Below are 18,522 nucleotides of genomic sequence, written 5' to 3'. Positions count from 1 at the left end.
AGGAGGATGCTGGGGGTTATAGTCGGTGATACCCGGGAGAGGAGGATGCTGGGGGTTATAGTCGGTGATACCGGGAGAGGAGGATGCCGGGGGTTATAGTCGGTGATACCGGGAGAGGAGGATGCTGGGAGTTATAGTCGGTGATACAAGGGAGAGGAGGATGCTGGGAGTTATAGTCGGTGATACAAGGGAGAGGAGGATGCTGGGAGTTATAGTCGGTGATACCGGGAGAGGAGGATGCCGGGGGTTATAGTCGGTGATACCCGGGAGAGGAGGATGCTGGGGGTTATAGTCGGTGATACCCGGGAGAGGAGGATGCTGGGAGTTATAGTCGGTGATACCCGGGAGAGGAGGATGCCGGGGGTTATAGTCGGTGATACCCGGGAGAGGAGGATGCCGGGGGTTATAGTCGGTGATACCCGGGAGAGGAGGATGCTGGGGGTTATAGTCGGTGATACAAGGGAGAGGAGGATGCCGGGGGTTATAGTCGGTGATACCCGGGAGAGGAGGATGTCGGGGGTTATAGTCGGTGATACCCGGGAGAGGAGGATGTCGGGGGTTATAGTGGGTGATACCCGGGAGAGGAGGATGCCGGGGGTTATAGTCGGTGATACCCGGGAGAGGAGGATGCTGGGGGTTATAGTCGGTGATACCCGGGAGAGGAGGATGCTGGGGGTTATAGTCGGTGATACCCGGGAGAGGAGGATGCTGGGAGTTATAGTCGGTGATACCCGGGAGAGGAGGATGCCGGGAGTTATAGTCGGTGATACCCGGGAGAGGAGGATGCCGGGGGTTATAGTCGGTGATACCCGGGAGAGGAGGATGCCGGGGGTTATAGTCGGTGATACCCGGGAGAGGAGGATGCCGGGGGTTATAGTCGGTGATACCCGGGAGAGGAGGATGTCGGGGGTTATAGTCGGTGATACCCGGGAGAGGAGGATGCCGGGGGTTATAGTCGGTGATACCCGGGAGAGGAGGATGCCGGGGGTTATAGTCGGTGATACCCGGGAGAGGAGGATGCTGGGAGTTATAGTCGGTGATACCCGGGAGAGGAGGATGTCGGGGGTTATAGTCGGTGATACCCGGGAGAGGAGGATGCCGGGGGTTATAGTCGGTGATACCCGGGAGAGGAGGATGCCGGGGGTTATAGTCGGTGATACCCGGGAGAGGAGGATGTCGGGGGTTATAGTCGGTGATACCCGGGAGAGGAGGATGTCGGGGGTTATAGTCGGTGATACCGGGAGAGGAGGATGCCGGGGGTTATAGTCGGTGATACCCGGGAGAGGAGGATGCCGGGGGTTATAGTCGGTGATACCCGGGAGAGGAGGATGCCGGGGGTTATAGTCGGTGATACCCGGGAGAGGAGGATGCCCGGGGTTATAGTCGGTGATACCCGGGAGAGGAGGATGCTGGGGGTTATAGTCGGTGATACCCGGGAGAGGAGGATGCTGGGGGTTATAGTCGGTGATACCCGGGAGAGGAGGATGCTGGGAGTTATAGTCTGTGATACCCGGGAGAGGAGGATGCCGGGGGTTATAGTCGGTGATACCCGGGAGAGGAGGATGCTGGGGGTTATAGTCGGTGATACCCGGGAGAGGAGGATGCTGGGGGTTATAGTCGGTGATACCCGGGAGAGGAGGATGCTGGGAGTTATAGTCGGTGATACCCGGGAGAGGAGGATGCCGGGGGTTATAGTCGGTGATACCCGGGAGAGGAGGATGCCGGGGGTTATAGTCGGTGATACCCGGGAGAGGAGGATGCTGGGGGTTATAGTCGGTGATACCCGGGAGAGGAGGATGCTGGGGGTTATAGTCGGTGATACCGGGAGAGGAGGATGCCGGGGGTTATAGTCGGTGATACCCGGGAGAGGAGGATGCCGGGGGTTATAGTCGGTGATACCCGGGAGAGGAGGATGCCGGGGGTTATAGTCGGTGATACCCGGGAGAGGAGGATGCCCGGGGTTATAGTCGGTGATACCCGGGAGAGGAGGATGCTGGGGGTTATAGTCGGTGATACCCGGGAGAGGAGGATGCTGGGGGTTATAGTCGGTGATACCCGGGAGAGGAGGATGCTGGGAGTTATAGTCGGTGATATCCGGGAGAGGAGGATGTCGGGAGTTATAGTCGGTGATATCCGGGAGAGGAGGATGCTGGGGGTTATAGTCGGTGATACCCGGGAGAGGAGGATGCCGGGGTTATAGTCGGTGATACCTGGGAGAGGAGGATGCTGGGGGTTATAGTCGGTGATACCCGGGAGAGGAGGATGCCGGGGGTTATAGTCGGTGATACCCGGGAGAGGAGGATGCTGGGGGTTATAGTCGGTGATACCCGGGAGAGGAGGATGCCGGGGGTTATAGTCGGTGATACCCGGGAGAGGAGGATGCTGGGAGTTATAGTCGGTGATACCCGGGAGAGGAGGATGCCGGGGGTTATAGTCGGTGATACCCGGGAGAGGAGGATGCCGGGGGTTATAGTCGGTGATACCCGGGAGAGGAGGATGCCGGGAGTTATAGTCGGTGATACCCGGGAGAGGAGGATGCCGGGGGTTATAGTCGGTGATACCCGGGAGAGGAGGATGCTGGGAGTTATAGTCGGTGATACCCGGGAGAGGAGGATGCTGGGGGTTATAGTCGGTGATACCCGGGAGAGGAGGATGCTGGGGGTTATAGTCGGTGATACCCGGGAGAGGAGGATGCTGGGAGTTATAGTCGGTGATACCCGGGAGAGGAGGATGCTGGGGGTTATAGTCGGTGATACCCGGGAGAGGAGGATGCTGGGGGTTATAGTCGGTGATACCCGGGAGAGGAGGATGCTGGGAGTTATAGTCGGTGATACCCGGGAGAGGAGGATGCTGGGAGTTATAGTCGGTGATACCCGGGAGAGGAGGATGCCGGGGGTTATAGTCGGTGATACCCGGGAGAGGAGGATGCTGGGGGTTATAGTCGGTGATACCCGGGAGAGGAGGATGCTGGGAGTTATAGTCGGTGATACCCGGGAGAGGAGGATGCTGGGAGTTATAGTCGGTGATACCCGGGAGAGGAGGATGCCGGGGGTTATAGTTGGTGATACCCGGGAGAGGAGGATGCCGGGGGTTATAGTCGGTGATACCCGGGAGAGGAGGATGCTGGGGGTTATAGTCGGGGATACCCGGGAGAGGAGGATGCTGGGAGTTATAGTCGGTGATACCCGGGAGAGGAGGATGCCGGGGGTTATAGCCGGTAGTACCCGGGAGAGGAGGATGCTGGGGGTTGTTGTTCTGTGAGGGGAGTTGACAGTTCACGCCATCAGACATTATGGGGAATCTCTTTGCTGCCTAATGTGGAGACCCGGAGTCGAGATGTTACTGGGAGGTCAGAATGCTGACCCCGCCTACTCCACAGCTGCCCCGCCCACATCTCAGGTGACCGCACTCGGTGTACATTGTCCATTAACAGCGAGCTGCTTATCACAGGAGGGGGTGGGGTCAGTACATCAGTGATAATGTCCTGATGATAAAACCTTCATTATAAGTAAACAGCAGCGCACAGCCTGAGAAGTGACACATCCTGGCAGTCTGTCACAGCCCTCAGATTACAAAGCAGAAACTGCTGACAGATTCCCTGTAATGTCTGAGCTGTGGTGGTCTCGGTATTACAGGTGAGGGAGAGCTGTGGTGGTCTCGGTATTACAGGTGAGGGGAGCTGTGGTGGTCTCAGTATTACAGTCGAGGGGGAGCTGTGGTGGTCCCGGTATTACAGGTGAGGAGGAGCTGTGGTGGTCTCGGTGTTACAGGTGAGGGGAAGCTGTGGTGGTCTCGGTATTACAGGTGAGGGGGAGCTGTGGTGGTCTCGGTATTACAGGTGAGGGGGAGCTGTGGTGGTCTCGGTATTACAGGTGAGGGGGAGCTGTGGTGGTCTCGGTATTACAGGTGAGGGGGAGCTGTTGTGGTCTCAGTATTACAGGTGAGGGGGAGCTGTGGTGGTCTCGGTATTACAGGTGAGGGGGAGCTGTGGTGGTCTCAGTATTACAGGTGAGGGAGAGCTGTGGTGGTCTCGGTATTACAGGTGAGGGGGAGCTGTGGTGGTCTCAGTATTACAGGTGAGGGAGAGCTGTGGTGGTCTCGGTATTACAGGTGAGGGGGAGCTGTGGTGGTCTCGGTATTACAGGTGAGGGGGAGCTGTGGTGGTCTCAGTATTACAGGTGAGGGGGAGCTGTGGTGGTCCCGGTGTTACAGGTGAGGGGGAGCTGTGGTGGTCTCAGTGTTACAGGTGAGGGGGAGCTGTGGTGGTCTTGGTGTTACAGGTGAGGGGGAGCTGTGGTGGTCTCGGTATTACAGGTGAGGGGGAGCTGTGGTGGTCTCAGTATTACTGGTGCGGGAGAGCTGTGGTGGTCCCGGTGTTACAGGTGAGGGGGAGCTGTTGTGGTCTCGGTATTACAGGTGAGGGGGAGCTGTGGAGGTCTCGTATTACAGGTGAGGGGGAGCTGTGGTGGTCTCAGTATTACAGGTGAGGGGGAGCTGTGGTGGTCTCGGTGTTATAGGTGAGGGGGAGCTGTGGAGGTCTCGTATTACAGGTGAGGGGGAGCTGTGGTGGTCTCGGTATTACAGGTGAGGGGGAGCTGTTGTGGTCTCGGTATTACAGGTGAGGGGGAGCTGTGGTGGTCTTGGTATTACAGGTGAGGGGGAGCTGTGGTGGTCTCGGTATTACAGGTGAGGGGGAGCTGTGGTGGTCTCGGTATTACAGGTGAGGGGGAGCTGTGGTGGTCTCGGTATTACAGGTGAGGGGGAGCTGTGGTGGTCTCGGTATTACAGGTGAGGGGGAGCTGTGGTGGTCTCGGTATTACAGGTGAGGGGGAGCTGTTGTGGTCTCGGTATTACAGGTGAGGGGGAGCTGTGGTGGTCTTGGTGTTACAGGTGAGGGGGAGCTGTGGTGGTCTCGGTATTACAGGTGAGGGGGAGCTGTGGTGGTCTCAGTATTACAGGTGAGGGGAGCTGTGGTGGTCTCAGTGTTACAGGTGAGGGGGAGCTGTGGTGGTCTCGGTATTACAGGTGAGGGGGAGCTGTGGTGGTCTTGGTGTTATAGGTGAGGGGGAGCTGTGGTGGTCTCAGTGTTACAGGTGAGGGGGAGCTGTGGTGGTCTCAGTGTTACAGGTGAGGGGGAGCTGTGGTGGTCTCGGTATTACAGGTGAGGGGGAGCTGTGGTGGTCTCGGTATTACAGGTGAGGGGGAGCTGTGGTGGTCTTGGTGTTACAGGTGAGGGGAGCTGTGGTGGTCTCGGTATTACTGGTGCGGGAGAGCTGTGGTGGTCCCGGTGTTTCTGGTGACATGCTTTTCCTGGGGTCCGTATTCCGTGTGTGGTGTTGGTGGTGCTGCCGTTGACTTAGCTGGCTGTCTTACAGGTACGGCGGTTGCCGGTGATGTGCCGGTAACCATGGCGATAATGACTCCCGGTGATGAGTTTGCCCCTAGTGTAGATTTTAGTTTGTGTTTATAACAGGGACCTGTTTTCTCCTCAGGGTTAACTGCTCCTTTTACTTTAAGATTGGAGCGTGTCGCCATGGAGACCGATGTTCACGACTCCACAACAAGCCCACGTTCAGCCAGGTCAGTGCCCCCTCTTCACCTGACGACTGATCTCAGACATAGGATCTGTAATGCTGTAAATGCCTCATTGGGGGTCTGGCGGCCTGTACCTCGTAGTCCTGGGCCTGACCCATGTGTAGCCTGTGAGACTGGGCAGGGACTGTCTTTGTGTGTGAGCAGCCTCCATGATGGTGTGTCCCGGGAACCCTCTGATTCTCCCTGAGGCTTTTTCTTTGCGGTCCTCCTGAATCAAATCTAGCTCATACATCTTCTGGCCATCAGCCGCATGAGTAAAAATTAAGTAAGTGATGATGGGCCATGGTTGTAGTGTAGAAAGGCACGGTGATGGGCGGCCCGGAGCTGATAAATGGCCCACAGGTGACGGGTGGGCCACAGGTGACGGGCGGCCGGGAGCTGACGGGCGGGCCACAGGTGACGGGCGGCCGGGAGCTGACGGGCGGGCCACAGGTGACGGGCGGGCCACAGGTGACGGGCGGGCCACAGGTGACGGGCGGGCCACAGGTGACGGGCGGCCGGGAGCTGATGGATGGCCCACAGGTGACGGGCGGCCTGGAGCTGATGGATGGCTCAGAGGTGACGGGCGGCCCGGAGCTGATGGAAGGCTCAGAGGTGACGGGCGGCCCGGAGCTGATGGACTGCTCAGAGGTGACGGGCGGCCCGGAGCTGATGGAAGGCTCAGAGGTGACGGGCGGCCCGGAGCTGATGGACTGCTCAGAGGTGACGGGCGGCCCGGAGCTGATGGATGGCTCAGAGGTGACTAGCGGCCCGGAGCTGATGGATGGCTCAGAGGTGATGGGCGATCCGAAGTTGATGGATGGCTCAGAGGTGACAGGCGGCCCGGAGCTGATGGATGGCTCAGAGGTGACGAGCGATCCGAAGTTGATGGATGGCTCAGAGGTGACGGGCGGCCCGGAGCTGATGGATGGCTCAGAGGTGACGGGCGGCCCGGAGCTGATGGATGGCTCAGAGGTGACGGGCGGCCCGGAGCTGATGGATGGCTCAGAGGTGACGGGCGGCCCGGAGCTGATGGAAGGCTCAGAGGTGACGGGCGGCCCGGAGCTGATGGACTGCTCAGAGGTGAAGGGCGGCCCGGAACTGATGGATGGCTCAGAGGTGAAGGGCGGCCCGGAGCTGATGGATGGCTCAGAGGTGACGGGCGGCCCGGAGCTGATGGATGGCTCAGAGGTGACGGGCGGCCCGGAGCTGATGGAAGGCTCAGAGGTGATGGGCGATCCGAAGTTGATGGATGGCTCAGAGGTGACGGGCGGCCCGGAGCTGATGGATGGCTCAGAGGTGACGGGCGATCCGAAGTTGATGGATGGCTCAGAGGTGACGGGCGGCCCGGAGCTGATGGATGGCTCAGAGGTGACGGGCGGCCCGGAGCTGATGGATGGCTCAGAGGTGACGGGCGGCCCGGAGCTGATGGAAGGCTCAGAGGTGACGGGCGGCCCGGAGCTGATGGACTGCTCAGAGGTGAAGGGCGGCCCGGAACTGATGGATGGCTCAGAGGTGAAGGGCGGCCCGGAGCTGATGGATGGCTCAGAGGTGACGGGCGGCCCGGAGCTGATGGATGGCTCAGAGGTGACGGGCGGCCCGGAGCTGATGGAAGGCTCCGAGGTGACGGGCGGCCCGGAGCTGATGGACTGCTCAGAGGTGAAGGGCGGCCCGGAGCTGATGGACTGCTCAGAGGTGAAGGGCGGCCCGGAGCTGATGGATGGCTCAGAGGTGACGGGCGGCCCGGAGCTGATGGATGGCTCAGAGGTGACGGGCGGCCCGGAGCTGATGGAAGGCTCAGAGGTGACGGGCGGCCCGGAGCTGATGGACTGCTCAGAGGTGAAGGGCGGCCCGGAGCTGATGGATGGCTCAGAGGTGACGGGCGGCCCGGAGCTGATGGATGGCTCAGAGGTGACGGGCGACCCGGAGCTGATGGACGGCTCAGAGGTGACGGGCGACCCGGAGCTGATGGACGGCTCAGAGGTGACGGGCGGCTCGGAGCTGATGGATGGCTCAGAGGTGACGGGCGGCCCGGAGCTGATGGATGGCTCAGAGGTGACGGGCGGCCCGGAGCTGATGGATGGCTCAGAGGTGACGGGCGGCCCGGAGCTGATGGATGGCTCACAGGTGACGGGCGGCCCAGAATTGACAAGATGGCCCAGAGGTGACGGACGGCTCAGAGGTGTGAGATGGCCTTGGTGCTGACAGATGGCTTGGTGCTGACAGGTGACTCGTTTGTGCGCTCAGATACTGTACCGTTAAGTTCCCTTTTAAGAATTCCTGCGATTGGCATAACTACAAGAAATGTGACTTGTGGCTACTTTTCTTCTAGACTATCGCTCTACTTAACATTTACCGAAATCCGCAGAACTCCTCGCAGTCGGCAGACGGCCTGCGCTGTAAGTGCCCCCACATAGCCCGGTAGCGTCATGCCCTGCGCCCGTCCTTACTGACCCTTGTCTCCTCCTTCCCAGGTGCTGTGAGTGACGTAGAGATGCAGGAACATTACGACGAGTTCTTTGAGGTACGAGGCAGCAGTCCTGTGTGAACGAGGCTGCTGTGTACCAGGCGGCTATCACTGGAGCTGCTCCTGAATGCCTGTCGTCCTGACGGTGACAGACTCTTGTGTTCTTTGATGTCATTAGTCGGAGAACCTGTGGGTTCTGCGTGAGCCCATGGTGGACTTTATTAAGAATAGTATAACTTGGCCTGTCTTTGCAGGAAGTGTTCACGGAGATGGAGGAGAAGTATGGAGAAGTAGAAGAGATGAATGTCTGTGATAATCTGGGAGACCATTTAGTGGGCAACGTGTATGTGAAGGTGAGTGGCCTCCGCACTGGGTGGTGCTGGCTGCGGCTTGGCTTAGTGTTCAGGAGCGGCTCTGCCCTCTAACTCTGTGCTGACGTTGCGTGCGCTGACGTGGCGTGTGCTGATATTGTCCTGTTAATGCTTTGTGGCTCCTTATGAGTTGCTCGCTGAGAGATTGCCTCTTGTGATGTGACATTACTATAAGACTGCTATCATATTTTGTGTCCACCTGAACAGCAAAAATGGCGACCAATAAATTGAGGACCACAGTGGAATAAATGTGAATGTCGCAGATATCAATTATAAAAAACGCATGAACTCCCACAGATATAGGACGCTACAAATTACGTCTCGTAAGTTATTTCAGGTGATTCTGCTTCTCCACAGTTACGTAGTTAGGTCCATATATATTTGGACAGAGACTACATTTTCTAATTTTGGTTATAGACATTACCACAATGAATTTTAAACAAAACAATTCAGATGCAGTTGAAGTTCAGACTTTCAGCTTTCATTTGAGGATGTCCACATTAAAATTGGATGAAGGGTTTAGGAGTTTCAGCTCCTTAACATGTGCTACCCTGATTTTAACCCCTTTCTGTCATTGGACATACTATTCCGTCCATGTGGGGTGGGCCCTACTTCCCAGTGACGGGATAGTACGTCCAGCGCGATCAGCCGCGCTCACAGGGGGAGCGCAGCCGATTGCGGCTGGGTGTCAGCTGACTATCGCAGCTGACATCCGGCAATATGTGCCAGGAGTGGTCACGGACCGCCCCCGACACATTAACCCCTGACACATCGTGATCAAACATGATCGCGGTGCTCCGGCGGTATAGGGAAGCATCGCGCAGGGAGGGGGCTCCCTGCAGGCTTCCCTGAAACCCCCGGAGCAACGTAATGTAATTGCGTTGCTCCGAGGGTCTCTTACCTCCTCCTTCCTGCAGCAGGCCCGGATCCAAGATGGCCACGGTGCTGCATCTGGGTCCTGCAGGGAGGGAGGTGGCTTCACTGCGCCTGCTCAGAGCAAGCGCTGGTAAGCCTGCAAGAGTGCACGTCAGATCGCTGATCTGACACAGTGTACAGCAAAGTGTCAGATCAGCGATCTTACACTATAACATGATGCAAACCCCCCCCTCCATCCCCCGGGCAATGTTATAGTGTAAAAAAAAAATCCCCCCCCCCCCCCCCCCCCTAAAAAAAAAATATATATATTGTTCCTATAAATACATTTCTTTATATAAATAAAAGAACAATAAAAGTACACATATTTAGTATCGCCGCATCCATAACGACCCCACCTATAAAACTATATCACTAGTTAACCCCTTCAGTGAACACCGTAAAAAAAAGGCAAAAAAAGCTTTATTCTCATACTGCCGAACAAAAAGTATAACCATGGTACCGCTGAAAACTTCATCGTGTCCCGCAAAAAACGAGCCCCCATACAGCGTCATCAGCGAAAAACTAAAAAAGTTATAGTCCTCAGAATAAAGCGATGCAAAAATAATTTTTTTCTATAAAATAGTTTTTATCGTATAAAAGCGCCAAAACATAAAAAAATGATATAAATGAGGTGTCGCTGTAATCGTACTGACCCGAAGAATAAAACTGCTTTATCAATTTTACCAAACGCGGAACGGTATAAACGCCTCCCCCAAAAGAAATTCATGAATAGCTGGTTTTTGGTCATTCTGCCTCACAAAAAATCGGAATAAAAAGCGATCAAAAAATGTCACGTGCCCGAAAATGTTACCAATAAAAACGTCAACTCGTCCCGCAAAAAACAAGACCTCACATGACTCTGTGGACCAAAATATGGAAAAATTATAGCTCTCAAAATGTGGTAACGCAAAAAATATTTTTTGCAATAAAAAGCGTCTTTCAGTGTGTGACGGCTGCCAATCATAAAAATCCGCTAAAAAACCTGCTATAAAAGTAAATCAAACCCCCCTTCATCACCCCCTTAGTTAGGGAAAAATTAAAAAATGTATTTATTTCCATTTTCCCGTTAGGGTTAGGGTTAGGGCTAGGGTTAGGGTTGGGGCTAAAGTTAGGGTTTGGATTACATTTATGGTTGGGATTGGGGTTAGGGGTGTGTCAGGGTTAGAGGTGTGGTTAGGGTGACTGTTGGGATTAGGGTTAGGGGTGTGTCAGGGTTAGGGTTTCAGTTATAATTGGGGGGTCTCCACTGTTTAGGCACATCAGGGGCTCTCCAAACGCGACATGGCGTCCGATCTCAATTCCAGCCAATTCTACGTTGAAAAAGTAAAACAGTGCTCCTTCACTTCCGAGCTCTCCCATGTGCCCAAACATGATGAGAGCATTATACTGCCTCTGTACAAATCCCTAGTTAGACCGCACATGGAGTACTGTGTCCAGTTTTGGGCACCGGTGCTCAGGAAGGATATAATGGAACTAGAGAGAGTACAAAGGAGGGCAACAAAATTAATAAAGGGGATGGGAGAACTACAATACCCAGATAGATTAGCGAAATTAGGATTATTTAGTCTAGAAAAAAGACGACTGAGGGGCGATCTAATAACCATGTATAAGTATATAAGGGGACAATACAAATATCTCGCTGAGGATCTGTTTATACCAAGGAAGGTGACGGGCACAAGGGGGCATTCTTTGCGTCTGGAGGAGAGAAGGTTTTTCCACCAACATAGAAGAGGATTCTTTACTGTTAGGGCAGTGAGAATCTGGAATTGCTTGCCTGAGGAGGTGGTGATGGCGAACTCAGTCGAGGGGTTCAAGAGAGGCCTGGATGTCTTCCTGGAGCAGAACAATATTGTATCATACAATTATTAGGTTCTGTAGAAGGACGTAGATCTGGGTATTTATTATGATGGAATATAGGCTGAACTGGATGGACAAATGTCTTTTTTCGGCCTTACTAACTATGTTACTATGTTACTATGTTACCCCAACATATGGGGTATCAGCGTACTCAGGACAAATTGGACAACAACTTTTGGGGTCCAATTTCTCCTGTTACCCTTGGGAAAATACAAAACTGGGGGCTAAAAAATAATTTTTGTGGGAAATTTTTTTAAAATTTATTTTCACGGCTCTGCTGTAGTGAAACACTTGGGGGTTCAAAGCTCTCACAACACATCTAGATAAGTTCCTTAGGGGGTCTAGTTTCCAAAATGGGGTCACTTGTGGGGGGTTTCAATGTTTAGGCACATCAGGGGCTCTGCAAACGCAACATGGTGTCCCATCTCAATTCCAGTCAATTTTGCATTGAAAAGTCAAATTGTGCCCCTTCGCTTCCGAACTCTCCCATGTGCCCAAACAGTGGTTTACCCCCACATATGGGGTATCAGCGTACTCAGGACAAATTGTACAACAACTTTTGGGGTCCATTTTCTCCTGTTACCCTTGGTAAAATAAAACAAATTGGAGCTGAAGTAAATTTTTTGTGAACAAAAGTTAAATGTTAATTTTTATTTAAACATTCCAAAAATTCCTGTGAAGCACCAGAAGGGTTAATAAACTTCTTGAATATGGTTTTGAGCACCTTGAGGGGTGCAGTTTTTAGAATGGTGTCACACTTAGGTATTTTCTATCATATAGACCCCTCAAAATGACTTCAAATGTGATGTGGTCCCTAAAAATAATGGTGGTGTAAAAATGAGAAATTGCTGGTCAACTTTTAATCCTTATAACTCCCTAACAAAAAAAAATTGGGTTCCAAAATTGTGCTGATGTAAAGTAGACATGTGGGAAATGTTATTTATTAAGTATTTTGTGTGACATGTCTCTGATATAATTGCATAAAAATTCAAAGTTGGAAAATTGCTAAATTTTCGCCAAATTTCCGTTTTTTTTTTTCACAAATAAACGCAGGTAATATCAAAGAAATTTTACCACTAACATGAAGTACAATATGTCACGACAAAACAATGTCAGAATCACTGGGATCCATTGAAGCGTTCCAGAGTTATAACCTCATAAAGGGACAGTGGTCAGAAGTGTAAAAATTGGCCCGGTCCATAACGTGCAAACCACCCTTGGGGGTAAAGGGGTTAAAAGGACCAAAAGTAATTGGACAGATTAAATAATTTTAAATAAAATGTTCGTTTCTAGTACTTGGTTGAAAACCCTTTGTTGGCAATGACTGATTGAAGTCTTGAACTCATGGACATCACCAGACGCTGTTTCCTCCTTTTTGATGCTCGGTCTTCACTGCGGTGGTTTTCAGTTGCTGTTTGTTTTGGGCCTTTCTGTCTGAAGTTTAGTCTTTAACAAGTGAAATGCTGCTCAGTTGGGTTGAGATCAGGTGACTGACTTGGCCATTCCAGAATATTCCACTTCTTTGCTTCAATAAACTCCTGGTTGCTTTGGCTTTATGTTTTGGGTCATTGTCCATCTGTAGTATGTAGTTTTTCTGCATGTGGCTGGATCTGAGCACAGTATGGCGGCTCTGAAGACCTCAGAATTCATTCCTGTGTCCCATCATCCATAAACACTAGTGACCCAGTGCCACTGGCAGCCATGCATGCCCGCGCCATCACACTGCCTCCGCGGGGTTTATGCATGCCCGCGCCATCACACTGCCTCCGCCGGGTTTATGCATGCCCGCGCCATCACACTGCCTCCACCGGGTTTATGCATGCCCGCGCCATCACACTGCCTCCACCGGGTTTATGCATGCCCGCGCCATCACACTGCCTCCGCCGGGTTTATGCATGCCCGCGCCATCACACTGCCTCCGCCGGGTTTATGCATGCCCGCGCCATCACCCTGCCTCCGCCGGGTTTATGCATGCCCGCGCCATCACACTGCCTCCGCCGGGTTTATGCATGCCCGCGCCATCACACTGCCTCCGCCGTGTCTTACAGATGGTGTGGTGCTTTGGATCATGAGCTGTACCACGCCTTCGCCATACTTTTCTCTTTCCATCATTCTGGTAGAGGTTGATCTTGGTTTCATCTGTCCATAGAATGTTCTTCCAGAACTGTGCGGCTTTTTTAGATGTTTTTAGCCTTTTTATTCTTGATGCTTGTGAGTGGCTGCACCGTGCAGTGAACCCTCTGTAGTTACTTTCATGCAGTCTTCTCTTTATGGTAGATTTGGATATTAATACGCCGACCTCCTGGAGAGTGTTGGTCACTTGGTCGGCTGTTGTGAAGGGGTTTCTCTTCACCATGGAGATTATTCTGCGATCATCCACCACTGTTGTCTTCCGTGGGCGCCCAGGTCTTTTTGCATTGATGAGTTCACCAGTGCTTTCTTTCTTTCTCAGGATGGACCAAACTGTAGATTTTGCCACTCCTAATATTGTAGCAAATTCTCGGATGGGTTTTTTCTGTTTTCGCAGCTTAAGGATGGCTTGTTTCACCTGCATGGAGAGCTCCTTTACCGCATGTTTACTTCACAGCAAAACCTTCCAAATGCAGCACCACACCTCAAATCAACTCCAGGCCTTTTATCTGCTTAATTGAGAATGAAATAACGAAGGGATTGCCCACACCTGTCCATGAAATAGCCTTGGAGTCAATTGTCCAATTACTTTTGGTCCCTTTAAAAACAGGGTGGCACATGTTAAGGAGCTGAAACTCCTAAACCCTTCATCCAATTTTAATGTGGATCCCTCAAATGAAAGCTGAAAGTCTGAACTTCAACTGCATCTGAATTGTTTTGTTGAAAATTCATTGTGGTAATGTCTATAACCAAAATTAGAAAAATTTTGTCTCTGTCCAAATATATATGGACCTAACTGTACATACGTATACATGCACGTGGTGTGTAATAGTAGTATTGTACATGTGTGATGGAGGAAGTAGAAGCTGCATCTATGTGGAAAAGCAATAATGGGATAATGGTAATGATGCATAAAATAGAACAGTAGAGAAATCACTTTACATATACCACCTATCAACACAATGTGTAAGCATAGAATTACAGAAGAAGCCCTGTGAAATGCGTGCTAAACGCGAACTCTAGTGGTCGCTATCTCATGTACTCTCTCCTAAAGATTAAAGCATAAAAGGTTAACGCAAAGAAAGAATTGGAGCATGCGAATCCAATAGTAAGTGGTTTATTTGTCGACTCCTTTCAAAGTATATGGCTATGTTCACACTTTGACCGCTGCGGATCCGCAGCAGTTTCCCATGAGTTTACATTACAATGTAAACCTATGGGAAACAAAAAACGCTGTGCACATGCTGCAGAAAAATCCGCGCGGAAACGCTGCGGATTACATTCCGCAGCATGTCACTTCTTTTCTGCGGATCTTCACCTGCTCCAATAGGAAACTGCAGATGAAAATCCGCAGAAGAAACCGCAGCAGTAAAAACCGCGATAAATCCACAGTAAAAACCGCGACGGGTTTTCACTGCGGATTTTGGAATTCTGCTGCGGAAAAATCCGCAGTGGAATCCGCAAAGTGTGAACATAGCCTATAACTTCTTCATCTAGACAACCAATGTACTCGGTTCTTGGAGATGCCCTTGGTACCTTGTCCTCAATATATTACATGACGTAATTTTGTTTCAGTTCCGGCGAGAAGAAGATGCAGAAAAAGCTGTGAAGGATCTAAACAATCGTTGGTTTAATGGTCAGCCCATACACGCAGAGCTTTCTCCAGTTACAGATTTCCGGGAAGCATGTTGTCGACAGTATGAAATGGGGTGAGTGTATGGCAGAGCAGGGAGGATGGTACCAAGCGGACAGGCAGGCATCTCGGAAGCCCACAGAGGGGCTGGATGTCATTGACTTTGGGGGCCCAGAGACAGGATTGGGTTCAGCAGACTAGTGACTGCTACTAGAAGGGTGAAATCTGCGCCCTCTGGGGCTTCTGATGCCTTTGAGTTAGATCCATGGCCATGAACAGCTGTTGCGATGTCACTATCTGCCTTACTGTTGATTTTGTGTCTTCAGGGAGTGTACACGTGGTGGCTTCTGTAACTTCATGCATCTAAAGCCTATCTCCCGGGAGCTGCGTAGAGAGCTGTATGGCCGACGCCGGAAGAAGTAAGCTGACAAGTCTGCAGATGTATTAATCATTAGTGACAGATGCTGAAGTTTGTTTAAGATGGTCGGTTGTGTCTAATCACCTCCTATGTCTTATTTTCTTTTCCTTTATTGATAATTTTGCGTCTGTATCTGACTTTAATAGCGCTGCACCCTAACCAACATTTTGTCACAAGCCAGATTTACTGGTAGATGCTATAACCATTCTCAGGCTATGGACCAGCTTTGAGTGTTGGTGCCCCAGATACGGTTGAACCCAAGAGACTGAGCTTCATAGGATGACAAGTTTCTTCCTGATCACAGAGGACTTGCTCTGTATTAGGCTCTGCTCACACCTAGTTTCTACTGAGCGGATGCTCGGAGAAATCTCTCGACATTGGACTCTTTTCTCACACTTGCCTTTTGCTTCTGAGACATACCATGATACCATTTTTTTCTTCACCAGGCATCGATCCCGCTCCAGATCCCGTGAACGTCGCTCTCGTTCTAGAGACCGCGGCAGAGGTGGTGGTGGTGGTGGTGGTGGTGGACGTGACAGAGATCGACGGAGGTCCAGAGACCGGGAGAGGTCGGGACGTTTCTGAACCTCTGTTTTTACTCTATGTGGTGGGATTTTCCAGTGACTGAAGTTGGCAGCGGGGGCTGCACTCATCAACTGTGGGGGGAGGGGATTCTGGGATGTATTTCATTTTTTTTTTCTAAGAGCCAGGCTTCTGAATAAACATTTGTAGTGATCCAGTATCTCTGATGTCAGTCTGTTCCATGAGATGTCACTATATTGGGTGCCGTTTTCTGCTGCGTATTCTCACCCCGGGTGGTGAGTCCGCACCTCTAGTGGGTTGTTTAGACCAAGATCCTGGTGATCAGACCGCCCATTCCTGGCTATAAAGACTCAATGCTGTCGTATACGATGACAATGAGTATTACAACTGTCCAGTAACTACAGAGCACAGGTCTCCTAAGAAAAAGATTTTTGCCACTTTAACCCCCTGCTGTATGAGACCAATTTTCTTTTAGCAATTTATTTTTGCATTCCACTCTTCCTAAATCCGTAACTTTATTTCCCCCGGGTACATAGATGAATGAGGGCACGTCACGTTACAGCTGTGAATGAAATCAAGAAACAAATTCCAAGTGGGATAAAATGGTAAAAAAAAACCCCAAAAACTTAATTCTGCCATTGTTTGAGTTGTGTTTTGAAGGCATCCAGTTTGCGATGACACGATTCTCCAGGTCAGTACCATTAACATTGATGCCAAACGTATATCTTTTTTTTATATATATACTTTAGTGGTTAAAAATATTCTCACCTTTTGTGAAAAAAAATAAATACATTTAAATAAATTTGGTTTGTGGCCATTTTCTGAGACCCAAAACTTTTTTTTTTCTGTTGCCGTTGATAGCCCATTTCTAAGCCTGTTTTTTGCATGGTGAGCTGTAAATTTTGTGGGTTGCAATGTGATGGCTTGATCACTATTTAACTTTTGGGCAAAGGTGCAGTGACAAACAGTAATTCTGGTGTTATGTCTTTACTTCCCTGCTGCATTTACCGCACTGGTTAATTTTTGTACACGAGAGGTCCCTCAGCCTGGTCAGTGGAGTGTGACGTAGCTCCTGACGCCACTTTCCTCTGTGGAGAGCTCCCGGCTCCCTGAAGCTGCTTCTCAGGGCATGCTTCCTGTGACACGCACATGGCATTCATTCCAGCGTGGAACGCACTTCTGGTTTTAGAGGGAAATACATGGAGATCTGCAGGCTCAGAAGTGCAGAGCACGGTCTCCAACCTAAACCAGTGCAGGTGCTCAGGAAGGATATAATGGAACTAGAGAGAGTACAAAGGAGGGCAACAAAATTAATAAAGGGGATGGGAGAACTACAATACCCAGATAGATTAGCGAAATTAGGATTATTTAGTCTAGAAAAAAGACGACTGAGGGGCGATATAATAACCATGTATAAGTATATAAGGGGACAATACAAATATCTCGCTGAGGATCTGTTTATACCAAGGAAGGTGACGGGCACAAGGGGGCATTCTTTGCGTCTGGAGGAGAGAAGGTTTTTCCACCAACATAGAAGAGGATTCTTTACAGTTAGGGCAGTGAGAATCTGGAATTGCTTGCCTGAGGAGGTGGTGATGGCGAACTCAGACGAGGGGTTCAAGAGAGGCCTGGATGTCTTCCTGGAGCAGAACAATATTGTATCATACAATTAGGTTCTGTAGAAGGACGTAGATCTGGGGATTTATTATGATCGAATATAGGCTAAACTGGATGCACAAATGTCTTTTTTCGGCCTTACTAACTGTTACTTTGTATGTTACATGCCCTTGTCAGAAGAGACCTAGATGGGGAAGATGGAGGTACCCTCTAAGGACGATGAAGACTCATTATTCTGACCAAGACCTGAAGGAGGGGGTGGAAGTGTCTCGGGTTCTCCCGGAAGATGAGAAAGTACCACTTTCTCCAGTCACCTTCCACAACAGCATAGGAGGTTGTCTCCATGCCCTAATGGGGGACAGGAAGTACAAGAGGTTAAGAGACCCTCCCACTTGTCAGTGTCTTTCCTGTCCCCCATGGGGTATGGAGAGGGTTTTGTTTTTTCCGTATGCTGTGTGGCCGGCGCCGCAGTGTACCTGTCTTTTGAAGCCGGGCAGTGGTGGTCATGGGCTCTGCTCTCCTCCTCCGTGCTGCTCCCGTCTCCCTGCTTGCGGTGGATTCAGGACCATTTTGGCGCTCCTGCTGGGGGTAAAGCGGGCCAGTGATTCCTCGGTGCCCGCCCTTCGGTGACCCAGAAGTGATGTCATACTACACACGAGTCACTTTGGGCCTTGCGTCCTACACGCTAGAACGCATTCACTTCCAATTTTCGTTTTTTCTGAGCCTCCCGGCCCCTGAACAGCGGGCAGAGCACGCTGAACCCGTTGACGCCTGCTCAGGACCCGGAGGAGGTAAGAACAACATATGGCGCTGGGGGCAGGGTTTATTCCTATAAAACCTGCCGGAAGACACCTCCAGGTAAGGCTAATCCTGCATTATGGATGGTGTGTCTGCTTCCTGCCCTGAATCTGCAGAGCCCAGCGTTGCCCCAGCCTCAGTAGGTCTGTGGAGAGGGTGGGTCCTAGCCAGGAGTCCTGGGTACAATACTGTAGTGGAG

At 51.4% G+C, this 18,522-nt stretch overlaps 1 protein-coding gene across 2 annotated transcripts in view; it reads left to right on the top strand.

Moving 5' to 3' along the window:
- U2AF1 (U2 small nuclear RNA auxiliary factor 1) overlaps positions 1-16,100 on the top strand; it is a 34,511-nt gene extending 18,411 nt beyond the window's left edge. Inside the window, exons 2-8 of one of the 2 annotated variants that reach the window (XM_069760378.1) lie at positions 5,518-5,580; positions 7,907-7,973; positions 8,049-8,098; positions 8,296-8,394; positions 14,890-15,023; positions 15,274-15,366; positions 15,812-16,100. In XM_069760378.1, coding sequence (XP_069616479.1) covers positions 5,518-5,580; positions 7,907-7,973; positions 8,049-8,098; positions 8,296-8,394; positions 14,890-15,023; positions 15,274-15,366; positions 15,812-15,950 — 645 coding nt within the window. In that variant the 3' untranslated portion in view covers positions 15,951-16,100. Of the gene's footprint in view, positions 1-5,492; positions 5,581-7,906; positions 7,974-8,048; positions 8,099-8,295; positions 8,395-14,889; positions 15,024-15,273; positions 15,367-15,811 lie in introns of both variants that reach the window. The other variant, XM_069760379.1, reaches the window with a different exon arrangement.
- Positions 16,101-18,522: the final 2,422 nt, after the last annotated feature.

Source organism: Ranitomeya imitator, chromosome 3, assembly GCF_032444005.1.
Source record: "Ranitomeya imitator isolate aRanImi1 chromosome 3, aRanImi1.pri, whole genome shotgun sequence".
In the NCBI taxonomy this organism is placed as follows: domain Eukaryota; kingdom Metazoa; phylum Chordata; class Amphibia; order Anura; family Dendrobatidae; genus Ranitomeya; species Ranitomeya imitator.
This window is presented reverse-complemented; position numbering and strand designations above follow the sequence as displayed.